This window comes from Ruditapes philippinarum, unplaced genomic scaffold (genome assembly GCF_026571515.1).
Source record: "Ruditapes philippinarum isolate M1 unplaced genomic scaffold, ASM2657151v2 ctg2896_1_1_1_1, whole genome shotgun sequence".
Lineage (NCBI taxonomy): Eukaryota > Metazoa > Mollusca > Bivalvia > Venerida > Veneridae > Ruditapes > Ruditapes philippinarum.
Genome location: NW_026852975.1, coordinates 195,335 through 222,282, shown reverse-complemented (window position 1 = coordinate 222,282; position 26,948 = coordinate 195,335). Strand labels below are relative to the sequence as shown.

General features: G+C 32.8%; 1 protein-coding gene across 1 annotated transcript; it reads right to left on the bottom strand.

Moving 5' to 3' along the window:
* Nucleotides 1–346: 346 nt before the first annotated feature.
* Nucleotides 347–19,633, bottom strand: LOC132729794 (neuroendocrine convertase 2-like). Its single transcript, XM_060715616.1, has 11 exons — nt 19,303–19,633; nt 13,586–13,678; nt 11,027–11,125; nt 10,709–10,843; nt 10,192–10,286; nt 9,499–9,587; nt 8,936–9,135; nt 7,926–8,099; nt 7,064–7,164; nt 5,030–5,136; nt 347–462 (listed from the first exon to the last, which is right to left on the bottom strand). Exons 1-11 carry the CDS (start codon nt 19,513–19,515, stop codon nt 347–349), a joined length of 1,422 nt encoding a protein of 473 aa, XP_060571599.1. The 5' UTR covers nt 19,516–19,633.
* Nucleotides 19,634–26,948: the final 7,315 nt, after the last annotated feature.

Here is a 26,948-nt window from a genome sequence, read left to right as displayed (position 1 = left end):
TCCTAAATTAAACTAGATCTTGCACATTATTACAAAAGGAGCAAAACAACAATTTATTGACTTGTCATTAATTACAGGCCTGTATCAATCAGTAGGTCTATGTAAAAATATTGCTGAATAAAACATATTTATATCATAACACTAAGACATAGAGCTATCAATTTTGAATATTCACGATTGAATATATACATGATTGAATATACATGATTGAATATACATGATTGAATATGCATGATTTAATATACATGATTGAAAATATATGATTGAATAGACATAACTAAATAAAATTGTTATATATTGTATATTTAAACATTTATATTCAGTCATGTTTATTCAATCATAAAACTTACGTAATTACGGTTGTTGTCAGTGATTTCGTTATCAGTTGATTTACGGTGACGTTTTTCGACAATGTCACAATTTTCTCTGCGTTGAGTACTCCAAATCCAAACATCTCACTGACTGTTTACACGGAAAAAAATAATATTTAACAAGAGCTGTCAGTAGGACAGCACGCTCGACTATCCTAAGTGCTTGATAGTAAAAGAGCCTTGATAATGTTAAATTTTTTTAAGTTCACAAAAGGGCTAATTTTTTTTTATAAATTCATGTTATAGGCCTTAGAGAGAGTCTAATTATACAGTATTGGCTTGACTATTCGGAAGGTAATGTCACAAGGGTGTTTTATTGAGTATAATAATACTAATTACCTATGAATACATAAATTTGACAGAAAAGGTACAAATGCTTGTTATTAAGATGTTTTATCAAGTAAATCACTGCTTTATTATCATGAATGCATAAAATTGTCCCAAAAAAGGCACAAACCCTTCAGTAGTTATTGAGATAACAACTTACAAGCAAAACTTTACCATAAGTTGAAAAAGGGGAGAAAAAATCAGCCTAAATGCAAGATAGAATTATGGATCTTTGTCAGTGACCTACAATTATGACCCTAAATGCATATGTGAAGTTTTAAATAAATATCTTTAATAGTTATTGAGATATGTAAAACTTGCATGTAAACATTAACCAAGAGACTAAGTAGAAAAGGGGAGATGAATCAGCCTTAATGCGAGTAGAGTTATGGAACTTGGTCAGTGACATACAACAATTATGACTCTCCAATTATGACCCTAAGTACATGTGTAAAGTTTCAAGTAAATATCTTTGAAGACCTTTAACCTTTAACCAAAATTTTTAAGTTTCAAAAACAAATAATTCTACAAATATTGCAGGCAGAGTTATGCTATTTTGCAAACTGATATACATTGTTACTATAAATAAGTATTGTAAGGTTAAATTGAAAATCTCAGGCAATAATTGAGATATTTGACTTTACAAAAAAACTTTAACCAAAATTTCTAAGTTAAAAAAGGGGCATAATTCTGTCATTATTGTAGGTAGAGTTATCCAACTTGTCAATCTGATGTACATTGTTACTATAAATAAGTATTGTAAGTTTCAATTGAATATCTCAAGCAATAATTAAGATATTTGAATTTACAAAAAAACATAAACCAAAATTTCTAAGTTAAAAAGGGGCATAATTCTGAAAATATTGTAGGTAGAGTTATCCAACTTGTCAAACTGATGTACATTGTTACTATACATAAGTATTGCAAGTTTCAATTGAATATCTCAAGCAATAATTGAGATATTTGACTTTACAAAAACCTTTAACCAAAATTTCTAAGTTAAAAAGGGGCATAATTCTGTCAATATTGTAGGTAGAGTTATCCAACTTGTCAATCTGATGTACATTGTTACTATAAATAAGTATTGCAAGTTTCAATTGAATATCTCAAGCAATAATTGAGATATCTGACTTTACAAAAAACTTTAACCAAAATTTCTAAGTTAAAAAGGGGCATAATTCTGTCAATATTGTAGGTAGAGTTATCCAACTTGTCAATCTGATGTACATTGTTACTATAAATAAGTATTGCAAGTTTCAATTAAATATCTCAAGCAATAATTGAGATATTTGACTTTACAAAAAACTTTAACCAAAATTTCTAAGTTAAAAAGGGGCATAATTCTGTCATTATTGTAGGTAGAGTTATCCAACTTGTCAATCTGATGTACATTGTTACTATAAATAAGTATTGTAAGTTTCAATTGAATATCTCAAGCAATAATTAAGATATTTGAATTTACAAAAAAACATAAACCAAAATTTCTAAGTTAAAAAGGGGCATAATTCTGAAAATATTGTAGGTAGAGTTATCCAACTTGTCAAACTGATGTACATTGTTTCTATACATAAGTATTGCAAGTTTCAATTGAATATCTCAAGCAATAATTGAGATATTTGACTTTACAAAAACCTTTAACCAAAATTTCTAAGTTAAAAAGGGGCATAATTCTGTCAATATTGTAGGTAGAGTTATCCAACTTGTCAATCTGATGTACATTGTTACTATAAATAAGTATTGCAAGTTTCAATTGAATATCTCAAGCAATAATTGAGATATTTGACTTTACAAAAAACTTTAACCAAAATTTCTAAGTTAAAAAGGGGCATAATTCTGTCAATATTGTAGGTAGAGTTATCCAACTTGTCAATCTGATGTACATTGTTACTATAAATAAGTATTGCAAGTTTCAATTAAATATCTCAAGCAATAATTGAGATATTTGACTTTACAAAAAACTTTAACCAAAATTTCTAAGTTAAAAAGGGGCATAATTCTGTCAATATTGTAGGTAGAGTTATCCAACTTGTCAATCTGATGTACATTGTTACTATAAATAAGTATTGTAAGTTTCAATTGAATATCTCAAGCAATAATTGAAATATTTGAATTTACAAAAAACTTTAACCAACGCAGACGCCGACGCGGACGCTGACGCCGACGCCGACGCCGGGGCGACTACAATAGCTCTCATATTCTTCGAATAGTCGAGCTAAAAACGTGAGATATAAATCAAATTAAATAGTTTACTGTAAAAAATGGGCGTGAGATAATTATTAAATGAAGTAGTTTGTAATCAGATGGGCTGAGATAATTATAAAATGAAGAAGTTTGTAATCAAGATGGGCGTGGTTTGTAATAAAGATGGGCGTGAGATATTCATCAAATTAAATAGTTTGTTATCAAAATGGGCGTGAGATACGTGTGTATTAATTAAATGAAATAGCTTATTATTAAGATGAGCGTGAGATATTTAAAATATGGGCGTGAGATATCAATAAATGAGAGAGTATGTATATACACATGGGCGTGAGTTATTTAATAAAATGACACAATATGTTTATATATATGGGCCTGAATTTTTTAATAAATGACATGGATTTTAATCACGATGGGACTGGAAACTAAAGTACTTTAATTTTGAAATGTTCTTTTTGAATCTAAGAGGCTCTAGCTAGAGATAGAACTTTATCACCGAGGAACCGGAAGTGCTTCAGACTGTTTGCATAGACACATCATTTTTATTATAATACATGAAGACTTAATGAATGAATGCCTTCGGCCATATTTCAAGTGTTGGATTTACAATGAAAAAGTATTTGAAACAGTTGTTCCATGACTTACAATTTGTTTTAATAAAGAACGAAAGGGAACTGCGATACTTTGTTACATATGATTTAGTGATGTGTTTATGGACAAAGGGGATCAGCCGTTAGGTAGTTATATATTCCAAGTTCTGTTTTCGAACTTAAACGACTATAGGACCTGTCATAAGTTCGGATGGTTTTGGTTTTGATTCAGAACCACCGAGAACTACGCTTAGAGTACTACATGGATCTTTCATTTGGGTTTGTCTCAGTCGCCAATTCGTATAATGCTTCAGTGGCACTGACAATTAAGTTAATTTTTCTACTGTCCTTGAATAAACTTTTTCATTCAGCCCAGTAAGCACCTATCAGCCATAAATTTTATCAATTGTAACATTTAAAGATAAAACATTTAAGTATTTGCTCATAAATCTAACTACTGGAAGCCTTTAAATGTCTTATCTACGGAACAAGTACTGTATATTTTGTTATCTTTGACCTTTAACTGTTCAACACGTTTCTGACTTTAAAGAATAATAACTTTATTTGGCACTTTATTCGGCTATTTATTTTGTGATAACCAGAACTCTCGCGGAGCCATAAAATAAGAAAAGTAAATTAATCAGGATCATTGAGAGCAGGTGTTATTTGATCTAACACCGGTTGATATACTGTCGATGTGAATAAATACTTCACCACCTAGTTGTATCAAATAATTTAAATAGAATTCTTAAAGTGTAAAAGGTTTCAATATAAATATATATACACATATGTGGCCTGTAGTTTCCATAACATTGCAAAATTGTTGTTTGAAATTTGAAAAACAATTTACAAACATGTACATGTACTTCAAAACTACCTGCACGAAAAAAATATTTTGGTATTGTCTTAGAAAACAAACAATTGGGCATGCACGAAATCAAACTTAACGGTTAAACCTCTACTTAGTACCCTACTATAATTTCATTCCGGAACATATTAGTCTCTTTACTTACTTATACAATATTTATGGTTGTTAAATACTTAATAAAGTTCTATGTTACAACTCTGGAGAATGAAGCACAATAACATCATGGAAACAACATGATTATACTGTTCACTTTCTTCACTAGATATAACTTTAAACACTAAAAACTGCATAAAGTATGCAAGGATTAACAAAATATTTTTTTAACCTAGCTTGTAGTATATACGATATTTTGAAAAATAAAAAATACTATGTATATTATAAATCAATCTTACTGAGGCTGTAAAAAGTCGCCTCGTACATATAATCAAAGATGTTATTTTTTCGATCTTTGAAGATGTTCAGCACGACATTATTGTTGGCTAGGACGGTAACTTATACTTTTCAGTACCTGTCCATGAACAGGCTCAATCAAACTGAGCCTGCAACATTTTCAATACTGCCGTTTTGGGTGATCTTTATGAATTCTGATTTTCTCCATTTTATGACAAAAATGTAAAATGGACTAAGAATATGAAATAATCTGACAACAAAACAAGTATAAGTATAAAACTTACAATAGTGCCCAGCACCGTTTCTTTTAAATAAGGAATTAGTACGTAGCCAACTGTGCTCGGAAGCCAATACCAGTAAATGTTGGATCTCTCGCAGTGATAGACGAGGACTGAAAAAAGATTATAATATATCATTTATTTCCACATCGTTCGTTACCCACGGTACATATTCAGTACATTCTTTAATATCAATGAAATGTCTCAAAAATACCCCAAAGTAGATAATGTAGTATGTAAGGAATATATGTATCGTGGATAATAGATGATGTTGTTTCTGTTACTATTACAGAGTTATGAATAAAAATCCAGGTTCGAAAAATATAAGAAATTTGTTTGTACATCTAATATGTGTAGGATCTGTTCGCCAGCAATACATTTATATATACATGTACATAAATATAATGAATTAAATAACAGTGCTATATGACCCAGTACAAAAAACTACAAATGATTTTAAGTTTATATAACCGAACCACTAGCCGATGATTAAATTGCACCCGGCCAGGTCATTATAATTTATAAACTGTTCATAAATCTTTATATAGAAGTGATTGTACAACATAATTCCATTTTACTTTTCGGAATTATAAATGGTCAATAATTTTGCTACAATTTCATAAACATGAAGGTAATATAAACAAACCAAAGTACACGCACTACATGTACAACAACAATGAAAAGTTAACAGGGAAATTAAAAAGAAACCAACAGTGTATCTACATTTTATCTTATAAAAGGAGTGTTTTTAATTTTGTTTTGTTCAAAATTTATACATTTCATATCAATTGTAACACATTTATTTTTTGTAGATAAGCTTTTAAAAAGCAGTCTCGAAAGTAGTAAAAAAAATAATTTTAATTGGTAAGTATTTACAACATTGAAATGGTTTATTACTTTGTTGTTTAATTAATAATAAAAAACAAACAAAAAAACAAAAACAAAAACAACAAAAACACTCCACATGATGGATAATTCGTCAGTTGTTGGGTGCCAAGTTATCCAGTTGTATATTTTATTGTAGGATGTGTCAACTATTTATGTTTGTAACTTTTATCTAAAAGTATGTGATACAAATGTCAGTGTAACCATGTTCAACATTTGATTAACAATTCGTGTAGTTTATCAGATGATAAGTTAGTGCAAAAATGTCAAAGTCGTTGAATATAGATCGAAAGTTCAACTTCTACTTTAAACATGATAACATGCAGGTTTTTTTTTAATTTGATCAATCAATCAATCAATCAATCAATCATTCTTTTAAATACTTTTTATTAACTGTACATTATATTTTTCCTATATAGAATTCAGGTGTCATTAGTTGAAAAGTTTGAGATTTTCAAATGATATTTATAATACATGTATAAATGATTTGCTTTTAACAAGATTTTTTCCCCAAAATATACATGATTAAATTAAGTTGTTTTTTTTGTCAGTGTTAATGAAACTCAATTTGTATGACGTGCAACAGCGGCACAGCGTCATGGGGTAATTAATGGAATTAACCCTGGCTTGACAAACAATAACTTATGTAGTATATAGTGGTTGACATAAATTAACACAGAACTGGGACAATATTTAATAAATAAACAAATAAACAAATTAAATATACAGTGTACCAAACAAATGAAAAATGGAGCGATTTCATTTGGCAAAATATAATTTCGGCCACAAATATCAGGTATTGTGCACTTATGAAAATAAGTATTACATGTATTTAGTGATTTTGGTCATGTTTTATGTCGCACCAACACAGTATAAGTCATAAGGGGGTTGCCCAGCTTTACTGGTGCCTCTCTCTACATTATTTCAGGCACAAGCGGGCATCTGATAGAACCACCGACGTACCGTATGCCAGCTTACGCTTGCGAGGCTCGAACCTTCAGCAATAAGGGGCAAGCGGTCTGAAGTCAACGACATTGACCACTCGGCCACGGACGCCCCTTTATCTTATTTAGTATTTGACCACATAATATTGACTTCTAAAAGCAGAACAGAAAAAATGTCTGTCAGTACAAAAATACAATATCATCAACTTACTTTGCCTCAATACCAAGTGCAATAATGGCGCCTATCTGAGACTCTGCCGCGGAATAACCTTTAAAGTTGGCAATACATCTGTTGTTATCTGAGGTCGTTACCTTGAAAACAGTGAATGTACTTATTTGAACTTTCAATTTGATTAATAGAGTTTGACAGCTTAATAACTGTTTACTAATATTGTGCCATATTATATTTGTTAATATCATTTACAGTGTATTTACAAGTGTATTTCATATTACAATAAGAATAAACAAGACTGTCTTTAACATTTCGGTAATCTACAATAAGAATATTCTAGAAAGCACTATTATAACGAAGAAAATCACGAGTCACGTGACCAAGGTAAAGATACGTAACTTAATTATGACATTAACAATAAAATCATATCTAGAAACGTAATTTCATAGTAGCGAAAGCCACTTTTGGTTAATTATATATTTGCTTTTATAATAGTATAACGTAAAATATGTCCTTCTGAGCAATATTATTTTCAAGATGTTAATATTTATTCTTTATTTTGTTCAAAAGTTTATTGATTTGCAACATACACATGGGTTGTGAATCGAAGTGTGACTCCATCAAAGTTAAGTACACCTTTTAAAACCTTAAATATAATAAGATTTTTTTAAACTAGCTAAAATAAGTTTTTTATAGTTCTTATGATTAGACTATATTTTGAGATTAACGAAATGGAATGTATGTGGATTTAAAGACATGCACTCGATATGCGGTCACAAGTACGATCCATATCCCAAGCGTTTATAGATCTATATAAAAAAGTAGTTAAATATAGACTAGGGTTTTAGCCACTATTACTACAATTTTGAATAAACTCAAACATAAATTCTACACGTCATACCATTTTTGATGACATCAGACCGGAAGTGAGCACACTGGCATCGGATAGAGTATTTCGTTGTTTAGTTCCATTCACATCAAGCACACCCACAGTGATTGTGTATATATTGTTGGAAAGCACGTTTCCGGTAGGGCCTGCTGGTACAACATACACTGATCCTAAACCACGCCTCCCCTGCTCGCAAACAATATAAATATCAATATAAATGTCACGTTATGGACATAGGGGGCCTCCGTGGCCGAGTGGTTAAAGTCGTTGACTTGAGATCACAGGTCCCTCACCACTGTAGGTTCGATCCTCACTCGGGTCGAAATCTTTCATGTGAGGAAGCCATCCAGCTGGCTTACGGTAGGTCGGTGGTTCTACCCAGGTGCCCGCTCGTGCCTGAAATAATGCCCGTAGGGGCACCTGGGGTCTTCCTCCACCAATAAAGCTGGAAAAAAATCGACGAAAAATCTCGGCGGGCGCTCTAGGATGACCTGACTTGAGCGTACGGTCGCCCATATGGGCTTTCCGGCGGCGACCTTAAATAAACGCATCAAAAAAAAAAAAAAAAAAAAAAACGTTATGGCCAGTTTAAAAATCGCCTGTTTACATGTTCGCTAACATTGCATGTTGCGTCGCCCTTTTTAATTAGCGAGACTTAACATTTATCGCATGTTTAACTTCATCCCCACGAGACCCAATACTTGTTGTGACCCTCTCGAGGATTTATTCCACGTCTGTTTCGGAGACCTTCGGATATTTTTCCAATTACACTACATAACATTGACTATAATATCATTGTGTTAATTTAACCAAGTTTTTAAAGGGATATTTTTAAAAAAAATATATATTTCTTAAGAAAGCATTAGACATACATGTATATCAATTAATAATTATAACCTAAAATATTTAGAGAAATGCAAATTGCCAAGCGATAAAAGCAACAAGAGTGCCACCATTTAGAGAATAATGTCAAGAATTTTTTTCGCAAGTTGTACAGAATATAGTATAATATCTCAAAGTACCGCAGTTGCTCCGTATACAATTGCATTCCGTGTAGCTAAATCTAGCTGATCAAATGATGATGATGGGATCCAAGCGTTTATAAATACATCTATGTCATCTAGACGATGGGTCAGAGCACTTGCTATGACGTCAGAAATTGTTAAAAGTTTCAGTGTGGATAGGTCGTCCCGTAGAGGTCCTACTTTAAATATAGTTAACCCTACAAAACAATGAAAAAGTTTACTTTCATAAAAATTTTTTTTATCAAAATTCAAAACTTTTTTCTTTCCACATTCTTAGAAAAGTATCAATTTGTTGCGTCTATCTATTGAAAGAATTGGCGGTTTATTGACTTCCTATAGATAAGTGGGCAATAAAGTACAGAATGGGCAATAAAATACAGAGTTTTGTCTATCTGTAAATGCTGTGAAACATAAATTGGTGGTTAATTGACCATGTAAAGATAAAATTTAATACGTAATTGATATTTCCAAATGTCTACAAACATTGTAAAAGATAAATTGGCGGTGAAATATAAATTAGCCGTGAAATAGAAATTGATGGTAAAATAACTTTTCCCCACCTACAATATTGCTATCGTATGCAATTCCAGCACCGCATAAACCGTTGTCTTTCTCGGCTGCTAGTAACCCGGCAATATTGTTCCCCTGACTAAAATATAAACGTCACAATTTATCAGGCTAGCTAAACAAAAAAGATCACATAAATACATCAAGGCCAATGTTTCTCATTGTGAACGGTTTTTAATAGCATTTCTCGTCACTTAAAGAACATTGATTTTTGCACTCAGGAAATATCATGACTTGAAGGGAATCCCTCGAGACTTGATTGTAAGACAATAGATTGACGTAATGTTTACAAATCTAGTCACAAGAAACGCTCAATAGAATCCGACACTGACGAATTTTTTTTTATCTCGTGGAATTCAGTCATACTAAAATTATCTAATGCAATTTTCGTTAAGAATACATAATATGAAATATGATATACACAATTTACTTCAAAAGATATCCAAGATAATTATTAAAATAATTTACTTCAAAAGATAATAATTTACTTCAAAAGATAATAATTTACTTCAAAAGATATTAAAGTATAGTTTATAATTACGTATATGAAATAGAAGGATTAAGTGTGAATACAATTTTAAACATGGCATTGACTGTAGTGCTATCAATATATAAAAGTATATAAAATTGCACAATTAAATCACTACATGTATTTAATATTGATCTGTAAAGCTTGTCTAACTTACTCCGTAAGTAACAAAGCCCTTGATTGGCTTCTGCTGAAATACTCTGGGGTAATATCGTATTTATTGTACATATAATTAAAGCTCAGATCCAGTTTCTGAAAAGAAAAGTATGTACAGATTTTATTACAAAACTAATTTTATTTAATAAAAAACAACCGAATATATTTGCATTATCAAATACGCCTTACGAACACTAGTGTATGTATAAAAATAACTTATTTTGTTGCAAAAGCACTTTCGAAGGTTAACCCTGTTTTAGTATTAAATTGTCGTGATTTCTAATGATGACGTCATTGTTTGGATAAACTTAAATATGACGTCCCAATGGTACTCGTATAGGACCCAGAACTCTTAAAAGAACATGGTGGTTTTTAAGCGGAAGTATTTTTTTTACTATGAATATTTTATGCATTTAAATTATTCCAAATTTAAGGAAAATCATTTAAAACCATGACTTGCAAATATAAAAATAAAAGTTAATTATAATCATTTGAATGTCTTAACGACATATTTTTACCAAATTCTTCTGCAAATCTAAAAGATAAGGATCTATTCCGACACCAGTGACGGCTACTGTCACGCCACGCCCACTGTAACCACGTGACCAAACTGCTGATACACCAACTCCGTTACCATCTTGTATTGAAATCTCCTGTCAAATTTAAAACATATCTTATCAATATTTTTTTACCGCTGCACCACGGCACACGACAGCAACATATACGTTTTTGAAAGAAAAGAAAAGAAAAAAAACAATACAAAAATTTGATGTTATTATAAAATTTGAAGATTTTTACTTAAATTACAAACGATTGCCATGCTAAATGAAACTTACTGGTGGAATGTATTCAACTATCGGTAGATGCGTTTCCTTGCCCCGATCCCACGGTTGTATTATATTAGTATATAGTCTTACTGGTTCTGTTTCAAGCACCTGAAAATAAATCTCGAAGTCATGCATTCGATCCTAATTAATAATTATAACATCCATTGTCTTGCTCAGAACAAGAACCGGTTGAACCGGGCGATGCTCCCGAACTGGTTCTGGACACAGAAAAGTATACCTCTTGAAGTTTCTGAGTAATGTCCCGGACAAAGTTCAAAGTGCAAAAATTCCAAACTTAGGCAAGACAGAGTTACTGCTTTGTTCATATCTCTTATAGTGTCAGAGTTATGTCCCGGATTGCTTTGTTCATGTCTCTTATAGTGTCAGAGTTATGTCCCGGACAAAGTACGAACAAAGGACAATAACTCCAAAATAAGCAAGGCAGAGTTACGGTTCTTGTACACTGCACATCTACCCAATGAGATATATCTACCTACAAAGTGTCTTGTTCATATCGATTATACTTTCAGAGTTATGTCCCGGACAAAGTACAAAGTGTTAAAATGAACAAAGAGCAAAAACTAAAAAAATAGGAAAGGCAGAGTTATGGTTCTTTTGCACTGAAATTTTGCCCAATGAGATCTATCTACCTACAAAGTGTCTTGTTCATATCGATTATACTTTCAGACTTATGTCCCGGACAAAGTACAAAGTGTTAAAATGAACAAATGGCAATAACTCCAAAATTAGGCAAGGCAGAGTTATGGTTCTTTTGCACTGCATTTCTTCCCAATTAGATATATCTACCTATAAAGTTTCATGTTGATATCTCTTTTAATTTCAGAGTTATGTCCCGGACAAAGTTCAAAGTGTAAAAATGAACAGAGGGCAATAACTCCAAAATTAAGGCAAGACAGAGTTACGATTTTTGTGCACATCTACCCAACGAGATCTATCTACGTACAAAGTTTCATGTCGATATCTCTTGTTGTCGCGGAGAAAGCAGCGACTATGGGAAGCATTAAAACGGAAATTAACCAGCAACAACTTAAATTGCCGACTTAAACAAATAAAAAAAAGATTAACGACAGAAAAAGTAAAATAATAATATACTAGTAGTCGTTTAAAATCAAAATACTAAGAAAGCAGCATACACTCGATCAAAATGTAAATTATACTTTAATGACTTGTATGCTATAATGAATTAACGAAGGAAAATAGACTAGGTTTTTAATGCACAATATGCTAATGCTAATTCGTGTATAAATATGTTAAAGTGGATGGGTCTACAACCTGCTGTATAAATATATGAGCCTCGTCACGACAAAACCAACATAGTGGGTTTGCGACCAGCATGGATCCAGACCAGCCTGCGCTTACCGACCCTATTACAAGTAGAGAAACTGATAGCGAACAGCATGGATCCTGATCAGACTGCGCGGATGCGCAGGCTGGTCTGGATCCATGCCGGTCGCAATCGCATTACGTTGGTTTTGTCGTGACGCAGCTCATATGTTTACTATCAACGTTATCATAAATTGTAGAACAAACATTCCCCTATAGACCAATTCACTTCAAATGGTTTAAAGGTATTTGTATTTAGCATAATTGAAAGAAAGATTGAGTAAGATAAATGGTTTATGCATATAAAATGTAATGAGCGTATTTTAGAAATAAACTAATTAAACAGGTTATATGGCTAAACTTATATGGATCGAAACGTTATTGGCGAGGGGTCAAGCACTAAACCACGGGTCCCTCCCCGGGACCGTCTACGCTATCCAAATATCCTTCAATTCCCCAAAACACAAAGTTATCATTCAACATATATGTCAATAAAAAAATCAAATTTTTACAAAAAGTATTTCTGATACGTACTACATGGTTAAACTTCAACTTAAGTTCAAAGTAATATCTTTTTGTGAAAATTGTTTTTAATTTTAATTATTATTTTTTTTTCTTTGTATATACTGAATGATCACTATGTGCTTGGGTGGGGGGACATTAGGGTAGCAATGAGGGTCCCGGAGGTGAATTTTTTTTTCTGGGGCTTGGTCCCACGTTGATAACCTTTTACCTGGCCAAGGTCGCTAGGTGAAGGTTATAAAGCAAACAGCCATTCATACTTGATAATATATAACCTGCCAAATCTTTATACATTACATTTTCTATATTTGTAGGAAAAACGGAAAATATTACACATAAATTTAACAACATCCGTTTATGAAAAAAAGTTCTTTATAATTAAGTACACATATCATATTAAGGTGTTTGCTATTTAAAACAGAGTACGTGTCCGTTTTATAGAACATAATATGAGCCGTGTCACGAGAAAACCAACTAATGCGTTGGCGACCAGCATGGATCCAGACCAGCCTGCGTATCCGCACAGTCTGATCAGGATCCATGCTGTTCGCTATCAGTTTCTCTACTTGTAATAGTGTTTGTAAGCGAACAGCATGGATCCTGATCAGACTGCTCCATGCTGGCCGCAAACCCACTATGTTGGTTTTGTCGTGACGCGGCTCATTTGTATATATCAAGTTAAAATGTTAATATTTATATTACCTCATCAGTGAAGACGTCCTTTATAATCAGTAACGATTCTCGTAACGTTCTGTTATTATTATCGTATTCAAATGTAAATATCGACGGCGTTATCTGAAATAAATTCAAATTGATTCCATTATTACAAAGAAAATAATATAACATTTTCAGAATGATAAAATTGATGATAAGCATGTTTTTGAATCCTTCAATTGTTTTGTATTTACAACTGAGGTTTATATAACCTTATAATTGGCGTTTTAGGTATTATCGGTATAGAATATGACCTGATTATCGGCGCTTTTAAGATTTGCTTATCGGTAGAATATGCACCGATTATCGGCGGTATAGGGTCGTTATTGGCAGTCTATGACTTTGTTATCGGCGGTATTGGAATATTATTGGCAGCCTATGACTTTGTTATCGGCGTGGGACCTGGTTATGGGCGGTATAGGAATATTGTTGGCAGTCTATGACTTTGTTATCGGCGTGGGACCTGGTTATTGGCAGTAAAGGAATATTCTAACACTATCGGAATTTTTTCTATATAAACAAAGAAGGCCCGAAGCGTGCATTATTCTACAACAATGCACTCGCCGTTCTTATTATCTCCCTGTGTATTTTCACATTGAGGGCGCCATTTTGTTTGAAAAATCTTATAAATAAAAACAATTTTTGCCGAATTTTGTTGTGAAAACTATCTAGAATGAAAGAAAATGGTCTAACTAAGAAAATGAATCCGAACACCAATATCTTTAATTCAGTCGTTAACGCTGTACAGACGTTTAAAGTGTTGTTTACGTGACGTCACAATGTAGCGCCAAACAGCACGTGCAAAACAATCAAATCAAGTACGCTATTTTAATGTCGCAAACGAGTTAAGTTTTACATTTTTTTCACTTTTAATAATTTGTATTTCGCTTGAAAAATTATAGAGTGAAATAAAATAATGAAACAAAGTTGTATCAACGTTTTCAAAATTCGTTATTCTCAAAATGTTTCTACACACGGTAGATTTAACGACAGATTTTTCAACCTACTGGAACAGCCTTTAAAGAACGTTTCTATTGGAAACCCCTAGGCGAAAACAAATCTAACCACCAAACATAAAGTCCACCTTAAAAATAATAATTATATTTATTCTTGACGTGTTAGAATGGAAATAGATATTAATTCTTCGTGCATTATTGTATAATAATGCACGTTTTTCGTTCAAATGCTTTGTAATTAATCACTCAGGCCTATCGGCCTTCGTGATTATATTACTACGCATTTGAACTCAAACCGTGCATTATTCTACAACAATGCACTCAGAATTGATATCTATTTCCTAATTAATGGCAGTATATGACTTTGTTATCGGCGGCATGGGACCTGATTATCGGTGGTTTAGGACCATTATCGGCAGTATATGACTGTTATCGGCGATTTAGGTCCTGATTATCGGCGCTATAGAAACTAATCGGCGCAAAAAGACCTGATTTCGACAAAATATGAACTGATTATCGGCGGTATAATGCCTGAAAAAACGGATTTTAAGATCATGTAGTAGCGACAACATACTAATCACCACTTTTTTAGATGGAACATGATCCAGTTATCGGTGGAACGATGGAATATCACCTAGATATTAGTGATACATAATCTTAATATTCACGATATATGACCCGATTATCAACGGTTTTTGACATAGTTATCAGAGAATCTCAATCAGTCATTTCAAATTTGCTTGGAACCATTCAAAATGCGTTTCAAACGTCGTTTTTAATATTCGAACGTAGTTAATAAAGTTTAATTAACACAATAAAACATTTTTGCTTGAAATACTTCCAACATGTATATATTTTTAACATCTATTAGTGTGCAAACGGACTTTGGTAAACAAGACTTTTTTGTTGTTTATAGTTATTTGTCACGACTATATAAATCACGTGATATTGTACGAATAATGCCTTCTTAATTATTAAATCCCTACGCGTATGACCTTCGTACTACATGTATAAACAACATTATGGTCGCAACTAAATATTAACAAACTTTTCTTACACAGATAAGCAAACGATAAATAGGCCAAGTAATAAACATAAACTATATGAACCAATTTCGGTCCTAGTTTTAAGGATATCACGCTAAAGTAAGAACAGTCATAGATACATGTACATGTATTGTATTTTTTATTCATTTTTAGAATTCATTACATTTGCACCATCATCATGCAATCTTTTGAAATCCAATGATAATACAAGTATATAGTTATAAGATTTTCTCGGTCTGGAATCTTTATTCGACTCTGGTGGATTTCGCTGAGCCTGGAAATTTGCAGAAGACACGGAAACGTAAAGTTTGATCAGTTCTATAGTTTAATCAATAAGAGCGAAATAAAAACTAGATTCTTATATTGACTATTTCAATACATCATACATGTACATCTTAACCGTAACGAAACTTACGTCCTTCCGGAATTCAATATCACGGAATTTCGTTCCGACGGCTTGTATAAACGTGTGCATGTACACGGTGCATATACATATCGGTACCCTCTTTGCGAAATCTGCTGAAACGGTACCCTCTTTGTACATGCACAGGTCATTCTCTGCTCAAAACAAACCAGCGATGGATAACAAGCCAGTAAAAATTCATTGTAATAAGGAAAGGAGGTATGACACGTGGAAAGGATGTATACCACGGAACACTAGAATGTTTTATCTATGTGCTGATTTGTCATGTGCCCGTTTTTCATGCACTGCAACTTCACAATAAGCTACAAAAAATCAACATGTCTTGCTTCGCCCATCACCTCGACATACTTTTCGGGCTGAAATGAACCTGTGGCTTGATTATATATGCATCATACATATTTAATATGTTCATTTACATATCATCTTCGGACAAATGGCAGTATATTGTCAAAAATAAATGTAAAATTCATAAAAACACCCTACTTTCGGTTTTGCAGCGGCACGGGCTACCTCTCTTCATTTGAATTTTTATATCACAGGTACCCTCTCATTTTTTAACACATAGGTACCCTCAAGGCACGACATATGCTTTTATTTGCGTTAATCGTTAAGTATGTAATATTTACATAAAAGTAAGAAATATTACATACCTTACGATTAACGCAAATAAAAGCATATGTCGTGCCTTGAGGGTACCTATGTGTAAAAAAAATGAGAGGGTGCCTGTGATATAAAAATTCAAATGAAGAGAGGTAGCCCGTGCCGCTGCAAAACCGAAAGTAGGGTGTTTTTATGAATTTTACAATTATTTTTGACAATATACTGCCATTTGTCCGAAGATGATATGTAAATGAACATACTAAATATGTATGATGCATATATAATCAAGCCACAGGTTCATTTCAGCCCGAAAAGTATGTCGAGGTGATGGGCGAAGCAAGACATGTCGATTTTTTGTAGCTTATTGTGAAGTTGTAGTACATGAAAAACGGGCACATGACAAATCAGCACATAGATAAAACATTCTAGTGTTCCGTGGTATACATCTTTTCTACGTGTCATACCTTCTTTCCTTATTATATTGAAATTTTACTGGATTGTTATCCATTGCTGGTTTGTTTTTAGCAGAGAGTGGCCTGTGCATGTGCAAAGAGGGTGCCGTTTCAGCAGATTTCGCAAAGAGGGTACCGATATGGATATGCACCGTGATGTATGTAAAACAGGTAATATGTGAAACAAGTAGTACATGTTGCGAAATATGCACATGATTATTACAAAAGTCAATATCTTATCGGCCTACAAAATCATAGCAGTACAAGCATTGTTTAGTAATAATCTATTTGTACATTTTTAAACAATTATATGTTACATTATCTAACAAAGATCTTTCTAACCCGTCATGAAGAAGTGTTAAACGGTGACATAGGTCTATATTTATCTTCTTGTTCTTTATATTTCTTAAAATACATTTCATGATTTATATAAGTTTGTGAAAAGCCTTTAATCCATTTGAAATAAAAATGAAATACCATGCAGAATAAATAAGACTTAGTGTCAAGTCTTCCTAGTGAATTTACATTGCACTAGTAAGCTCTATTGTCTAAATTGTTGTGTTTTTCGTTAGATTTTTGTATGCTGAACTTCATACTGTAACAGAGCAAGTATATTTATTTAAACGTAACCGGACAGTAACCTTAAAACTAGTGACCTTGATTCTATATTTAGGACAGTCCTCGCCGGACATAGCAAAATACAACTTTATAGCTTATTTTGGCTAATACCTATAATTGATATAAGAAATATTTTATAAAATTAGAGAGAAAAAATAATAAAACATTAGATATGTCAACAAAATTTTAATTATATCAGTTTGAAATTAAAACAAATAAATTAATAATATGATATTTCACAGGATTTAACCATAGGTCTTAACTCTGCTCGAACTGAAGTGCTTATACTTTGCCATCAGTATAGCGCCAGGCCAGTCTGTACACCCATGTAGACTGACTAGGCACTACACTGCTTGCTTACTTACATTTAACTTTCATTTTGTTATCCCCGAAACTGGTATTGGGCAGTCCCAAAAATGAAGGTTGGACAAGTCCATTTAAGAAATAAACAAGTTTAAGGGTTGAAGTTTTTAACATTCACAAAAATATGCTGATACTCGTCATTACAACACAATAATGAGTATCACATAATTGAATATTAGGCACATAGAGTAGGCCTACCCACATCATTGAATGATCAAATCTACATCTCTATATCTATTTATACTTGAACAGCACTTTAGAAAGTTGTAATCTCTCCGATATGTAGGACACAATTTTGAGATATATTGTAACTGATTATTATAAGCACAGAAGTATGTTCTTGAGGTGTAAATGATATATGGAACGCCGACAGGTATATTCGTTCTCTCGTGCATCGTGTACGGAACGCTGTTTTTTATAAATGAACTACGACAGACAAATATCTCACCAAACACTAAATAACATCTATATAATACATGTAGACGTACAAAAATAGGATTTCCGCGACGCATCACTAAATGTGATGCTATGTACAATGTATTCCGCTTTTATGCACCAATCCATGCATGATGCCTGAATAAGGTTAACCGAATAAAAAGGTAACATTAAATTGGGACTGTTAACTTACACTACAATTGGGAAAATAGCTTTGGTCTCAGGAGCTATTTGAAATTTGCACAAAAAGATCATTTAATCACCAAGGTTAAGGGTCAAGGTATCGGCCTCTGAGCTAGATCGTGGTTTGAGCTGGGGTCACGGCCATGTTTCTCCATATGATACAAGTAGCCTAGGCAACTGTTGGTTCAAAAAAGCTTTTCAAGGTTTTTGCCATAATCGCGCTTTCAAAGTAACTGTTAGAACTAAAACTAACAGATGCACCGTTGTCCAACTAATTGTAGTAGATCTACGCGATGAAATATTGTGTTATTTTGTGTATGGGCAATAATATCTAGCGAGATTCTGACCCAGAACAAACATATTTTAGAATGACTATATACACCATATGAAAACCTGTATTTATGAAACTATGTCAAAAGCTCAAAGCTAGTCCTGTCTATTTTCATTATTATATCTACTAGTAGATATAAAAGAGTTTAGATCTTTATGAATCCTAGTCTATAAAGTTAGATTATGATCTACCTTTACCGTTGATTTTCTATATATCGATCTAAATCTAAGTTTACGTAAATCGTTCGCAACTACGAACTATGTACGTTAGCAAACTGTAACATTGATCTTTCCTTACCTTATGCACATAAGTAAATCCGTATGTTTTTAAATGTGTAAACAATGTTTGTTTATCGGTACTATTAACTTTAACTACAACTCTATTAGGTCGCAAAGCAAGTACAGATTGACTATAACATGATCTGAATATTACATTCACTATCAGATAAATAATCCATGCTTGCGTTTTCGTGTCGTCCATTAAATATCCGCTAATAAATTTTCCTCTCATTTTCTTAAATGATCAAAACATACACATCCGTTACATTTTCTGTACTCCCAGTCTTATTATATTATCAATATCCCGCCAGGAGAAGTTCATGACCTCATGCGACCTTGAAAAGGAATGTAAACACATATGCGCTGAAGTAAAGCAGGTCAAGTGTTATAAATAGAAATCGATCGATCACGGGAAATACGCTGTAGTTATTTATAGATGTCACTTTATATTTTCAAGATTAGTCTCCCTTTAACGCCACATTATGTCTCCTTCTTCGACGGTTTTATAATGGTTTTAGAGCATGTTAGATGCTTGTTACCTGAAGAAAATAAGGATAAAAGTAAAATAATTTGTCATTAAGTACCAAAATGTAAACAAAGAAGTATTTTGACTTCTATACAAAATACTAAATCACTTTAAAAAAAGCAACCGAAGTAGATGAATGAGTGACTTGTAAGAACTATAAAAGAATAAAAAAATAATTCTAAAATAAATAAATAAATGAAAAAATAAATAAAATAAATAAATAAATAAATAAATAAATAGATATAAAAAAGATAATAAAATACGCCTTTAATTTGCTTCAAGCAATGATTGCAGGGGCAGGGCAAACCGTTGTTTCATCAACTTATATGTGGTAGCAACTGTAATTTGACATCATTTTTCTATCTAATACAGTATTAGATCTAGTTAACTAGCATGCCGTAAGAGAATAAAACCAATCTTACAACAATTGTAAATGGTTACTTCATATAAACAATCTGACAAAGTTGTAACTTCAAATAAATACCTGACAATATTTATTTCACTTAAAAATGACTTTTTTTCTTCACGTGAAATACATTAATGGGACGCCGCGAAATGTCGCAACGACGCTAAATGTCTTACTTGCCTATTAATGTCGCACGATTGTCGCTTAATGTCGCACGATGGTTGCTAAATGTCGCAACTGCCGCTAAATGCCTTGACAACATATTCTGAAGGTAAATGCCATTTTGATGACGTTTAAATGTCGCAGAATTTTCCCTTACAGTGGAATATTACAAAACTACCGTTAAATGTCGCAATATTCAAGGTACGACATCAGTTTGAAATGTATCCAAACATAATTATAGAAAAATTTAAAATTCAATCTCAGATCAGAATTTTTATATTTTGTGTCGGTCTTTCACCTACAACGCATTTGCTTGCAGTTTTATCAGTATTATGGGTAAAATACTATAAATCTGTGGATATTTTTGACATTTTCATGTGAAATGGCATATAATTGATAAACTTTGTTTTATTTGAAATAATGTTGATTGTGAGTCATAAAAAATTGTTTCCGCGATAAACCTATCGCATTGATAACTTTACCATCTTGTGAAAATATAGCAAATGAAAGTTTTAAGTCATATGTTACAGTTACATAGACAATAAGGCAGATTGAAAACTGCGTTATAAAATTTGTTAAAAGATTGAGCTTAGATAAATAGCAAATTGTATTAATATAAATACAGTACTGTTAACATCACTGTTCCTTTACACTGTTGGAACCAAAATGAACTTACCAGTATACATATACTTACAAGTATTAGCATTTCCAAAAATGCTTGAAATCGCCATTCAGCCATGAATATAGAAATAATATTTCATTTCTTGCCAAATACATTTATTGTGTGTGATCAACACATAAAGCCAACAAAAATACTTGATTTAATCTACCATTCTGTTCTAGACGTGCACAGTTAGATTTTGAGATATTTTTTTGTTGTTGCGCCAGTTTTGGAAAGAAAACAAAATATACTCTTATTAAGACTAAATTCTCTTATCAGAAAAGGCATGTAGTAAAAATATTTCAATAATGTACATGTAAGCCATTGTGCACATCCGTGCAGAATGAAGCGGCTCTTATGTCTGAATATTAAGAAATTTTTATTTTGATATTCTCAGATTGATAGACAGTTCCAACAAAATGGCAGCTTGAAAAGTTAATTTTACAATTTCAACAGCATATTCTTACCAGTGTCAAAATTGTCGGCTGCTCAAGTTTAATTTATTTTTTCCTGCAGTTCACCACAGTAAGTATATAGGATATGTCGAATGCATACCTGGTGGCAAAAATACCTCCAGACAAACTATGCAAAAAAGTGTGAAATTATCTCCCATATTTAACGCACATTAGAAACGTTATTGTTCTGCAAATATCTATCATATACATTGAAGTAAAAGTAGGAATGTCTTTAAACTCAAAATTTTCCAAGAAATTATATATGATCTCTTTAAAATTTCATGGCGAACCCAAAAGGACGAAAACTCAAACCCGCTTGGTTTGCGTAACTAATGTTGTATATAAACCAATTTAAAACATATCTGGAAAAAGGGGGCCTCCGTGGCCGAGTGGTTAAAGTCGTTGACTTGAGATCACACGTCCCTCACCACTGTAGGTTCGATCCTCACTCGGGTCGAAATCTTTCATGTGAGGAAGCCATCCAGCTGGCTTACGGAAGGTCGGTGGTTCTACCCAGGCTCGTGCCTGAAATAATGCCCGGAGGGGCACCTGGGGTCTTCCTCCACCAATAAAGCTGGAAAAAAATCGACGAAAAATCTCGGCGGGACGCTCTAGGATGACCCGACTTGAGTGTACGGCGGCGACCTTAAATAAACGCATCAAAAAAAAAAAATCTGGAAAAATTAGCCACCATATCAATAGCAATAAGGAAATGGCGTATATTTGTATATTTAGAGCTGCCCTTTAAAAAAGGGTCGGGCAGCGTTTTGTCCCTTTCTCATATGAGAAGGGGAATTCTGTGATGCGTGTATGTTTTCGCACGGTCACTTTACTTCCAAAATGTCCTCGATGCGTGTATGTGGTCGCACGGTCGAATATCTCTAAGAAACGGAACTACCTGGTGCTAAAAATTTTATATTTCATTTTCAAAAAGCGTAATGAGTTTAAAAGACTAATTAGGATTTTTATTACTTTTGATTAAGAGTTATAAAATCCTAATTAATACTACCATACTTCTAAGTAAGAGAGATAAAAAACCCATTATTTTTCAACATTGTTATTACCAGTTATAACTGATTAGGAATTTTCTAGTCGAAATTAGGAGAATAAATAAAGATTACTCAGGACCAAAGTGTTAATAAAAACCTATTTGAACTTTGTCAATTCTAATAAGATTTTTAATATAAATCAAAATATGAATTTTATTATAATACAAATTAATCTCAAATTTCTAATTAGGACTTATTACTTTAAAGACATTAAAAGTCACACTAATACATATCGCGACTTTCCAGCTCTGTTGCTGGATATAAACTTAATATAAACACCAATGGTCTGTAAGCTAGCTGGAATGCTTCCTCACTTTCAGTCTCTTTCTTAGTCTCTGGTTCGAACCCATAGCGTTAACCCTTTACCTCGTATATACGCGAAACAATGCACTTTCGACCCCCCCGCCTCTGTTAGGCTTCAAATAGTGAAAAATGTCCTATTTTGGCCCCAAACACATGTTTTCGTTGCTAAATGTTGCTAAAAAGCGAGCACTTTTTCGGCGCCGCCCCCATCCAAAAGATACATCAGGAGGTTGCCAGAAGGGGGATGTGCCTCCTTCTGTTTGGGGGTTTGAAGGGGGGTGGCAGTCCTCCTCATCGCCAAGAAAATTTTGGACTTGTGTAACCAACGCTGAAAAGCCTTTGACTCTATCTCAATCCCTTGAGAGGTTGCAGCACTTTGAAATAAATTGTGATGGAAAAATCAAGGCAAAATAGTGATTTTTGGCAATTTTGAGATGTCCCCTCGTTGCCATGGTAACAGGTAATTTAAAACTGAGCATGTCGTTACAAAGGCACTGGTCCAGTCAACATTTGTGCCAAGTTTCATAGCAGTTTGAACTTGTAACAGTAGGCTTTTCAATGAAAACGGCCATTTTTCACAATATGCTCATGAGGGAAAGGGTTAAGGAAGCAAGTGGATGTACACTAGTCCCTGTCAACTTTGTGCTACTGGGCCATAAGGTTTAAGTTGCCACTAAGCCGCCAACTTCAGATGACTCTTTTAATCAGTGGTTTATACATTTCAATATCAAACAAGAGCTGTCGGTAGGACAGCAACGCTCGACTATTCTTAGTGTTTGATAGTAAAAAAAATGCTTGATACAGTTACCTCCTCCTGTTTACAGGTTGGGGTAATGATGGTGAACAAGTGTGCAAAGTTTCAAAGCCATATGTCAATGAACTTTGAAAATATTTGAGGTATTACAAAAACTTTAACATAAATTCTAAGTCGAAAAAGGGGCATAATTCTGTCAAAATGCTTGATAGAGTTACCTCCTCCTGTCTACAGGTTGGGGTCATGATGGTGAACAAGTGTGCAAAGTTTCAAAGCCATATGTCAATGGACTTTGAAAATATTTGAACTATTACAAAAACTTTAACATAAATTCTAAGTCGAAAAAGGGGCATAATTCTGTCAAAATGCTTGATAGAGTTACCTCCTCCTGTCTACAGGTTGGGGTCATGATTGTGAACAAGTGTGCAAAGTTTCAAAGCCATATGTCAATGGACTTTGAAAATATTTGAACTATTACAAAAACTTTAACATAAGTGGTTATAGTATACGCCGACGCGGACGCTCAGGTGACTGCAATAGCTCTACTTATTCTTATCGAATAGTCGAGCTAAAAAGGACATTTAAAGTGAATTGATCTATGATAGAAAGTTTGCACTCTCACATATTTTTTATTTTGATAATATTATGTTATCATATATTACAACAAACCATGGAAGTATTATGATATATAGTGCGGATGTTGAAAAGTTCTAGAACAAAATATTAGTAAAACATCATAATACATGTAGATGTCATATTGAATCATGTGGATATTTGAAACATTTCATTTTCATGAAATTGTGTCCATTATAGACCAATCCACTTTAAAGAGTATTTTCACCTTAGGTCCGCAGATGGATTCGGTGGATACGGACATTCTTTACATAAATATAGAAACCACAAAGGTTGTTTTTTATTTTATTTATTTAAAATATGTATGAATACAATTATAATCTTTGAATATATAAACATCAGTTCATAGCAATACTTAAAAATATAAGTACAAAGTACCAGTTCTTTTCTTAATCTAAAACAAAAAACGTTAAAAGTATCAACGAGAAACTCAATTGAATACAGCTCTCTTTATCAACATATAACATTGAAAAATCAGTAATTCACACTTTTTCACTACTTCTATCTATAACATAACATAGCATCTTATTTTCACCCTAGTTTTCTAGAATGTGGTCTTGTACGGAACATCTTTTTCATACAAAAATTTTTATCATGAGTTAGTTGCCTTGACTTAGATAAATTTTAACTCACATACTTTTAAATACCGTTAGTTTTATATAGTCTTTACAGGCTATATGGCGGCGTGTTAAAAGTAGTTGCAAGATCAGTAGTATATACATTATCACTCAATATTATTCCAAAATATACATTTTCTTAGCATGCATGCCTTAACCATGAGGGGCTTAAAATTCAAAAAAGCTTTCTGACATTTGTACAAACATGCATATATTGTACTGAAAAACCCTGAGTAAATAAACGCAAGAGCTATCAGTGATTTCGTGTGTCACCTCATTTTAGTGTGTTGCAGCTATGTACATGTAGCAGGAGACACGAAATTCATGAACAGGCCATAGCCCATAACTCAGCCACAAATCATTTAACTGAAAAATATGTGCAAGTACTTAAGATAGTGATCAATTCCTCCAAAGTTACTCTCAAATTGCATTACTTGTATAAGTGATAAAGGCTGGCCATTTTGTAAATACAAAAACATATTAAAGAGCCATAACTCTGATGAAAATAACCATTGAAACAGAAAATGCCGAAGATATGCACAACTAGACTTGGCACCGAAGTTAAGATTAAATTACACCAGTAGCTTCTGAGAAGTAGTCCAGACATGTTTTGTGACAGATGGACTGACATCTAAGAAGTGATCCCTATATGTTGCCTCTACTCTATAGCACAGATGAATATTTAGCTCCATGTCTATAGCATGTGCCACTATAAATATCATTACCCCTCAAGTTATTCTTACTCTTTCAGCAAGTGTACCATGAGACTTAAAAAAATTTTACTTTTACAGGGTAACAGTACTTTTTAACAGTATAAAAATCTGGTCACATGTTTGTTTTTTGTTGTTTTACATCAACATGTAAGGTAAGGATATAGTTGAGTTATTGTTACTCTTGGTTCAACTGTGTAGTTGCAATTTCTCAGAGGATTTGTTCAGGGTAATAAAATAACCCATGGGTTAATGAATAAAAGTAAAAAGATCATCTCATGAAAATATGTTAGCCTAGGGTAACAGTATTTTCACGAGAGATTTTTTTTTATTGTTATCCACAAACTCATATATAATTCATATGATATTAACTTACATAACAAATATTAAGAGAAAACATAGCAACACACATGCATCATAAAATATCAAATTTTTAAAATAGAAAATGTAAGTAATTGAGTAAGGTGTTGTAAATAGCAAAAAAGTGGTTCCAACATGAAGAAATAATTATACATATGCAAAAGAAGTGATACAAGCAACTAAAATACTAGATCTGTCTCTTCCCTATCACATGCAATAGAAGGAATTTTGACTCTTTTTTTCAAACTATAAGCAAAGGCCCCTTCAAGCAAGAAGTCAACTGGTAAAATCCCAATTCAAAACCATTTATAATACTGCACTTTAGTAACGTACTAGAGGAAGTTTGCTTTACAATAAATTCTGTACATATATTCCTGACAGGTTATATGACCGTACATATATTTGCGATATAACCCTCGTCCAGCGGCTCAAGTTATATTTCCAAACAACCGTTTATTATTATATAGGGCCATATAACCTGTCAAAAAATCTTTATAACTCATGATATATACTACAAGTTGGAACATAACCATAGATATTTTGGTACTTTATTCATTTCCATCTCCTTCCCTTAGACAGGGGCAAGGGAGGGGGAGTGGCAGGAATACAAGTGTCGGTAATCGCTGGTAAAGGTTACATAAAGGTGATAGTGTCTGTGGTGACATACATGTATTATAATCTGGTCATATAATTCATTAATCACATAATATAAAGTAAAACTACATTTAATCTCTCATTTATATGCAGAAGTGAACATTACACTCCAAATTCACAATCAAAACACAATTTAAAACAAAACAATTTAACCAGATATCTGGAAAAAACATGTTAATTTTTATTTTTATATAAATTCATTCTATAGGATAATATAACTACACAAACTTTTGTAATATTTGAGTGTTCTGATTTACTTTAAATTTAATTGAACTACATGTTGTTCTATTTACCACCTCAAAAAATCATTTTTAGGCCAACCTTTAAATTATCTTTGTTTCCTCTCCCGGAAACCATGCAAAATTTATTTTACCA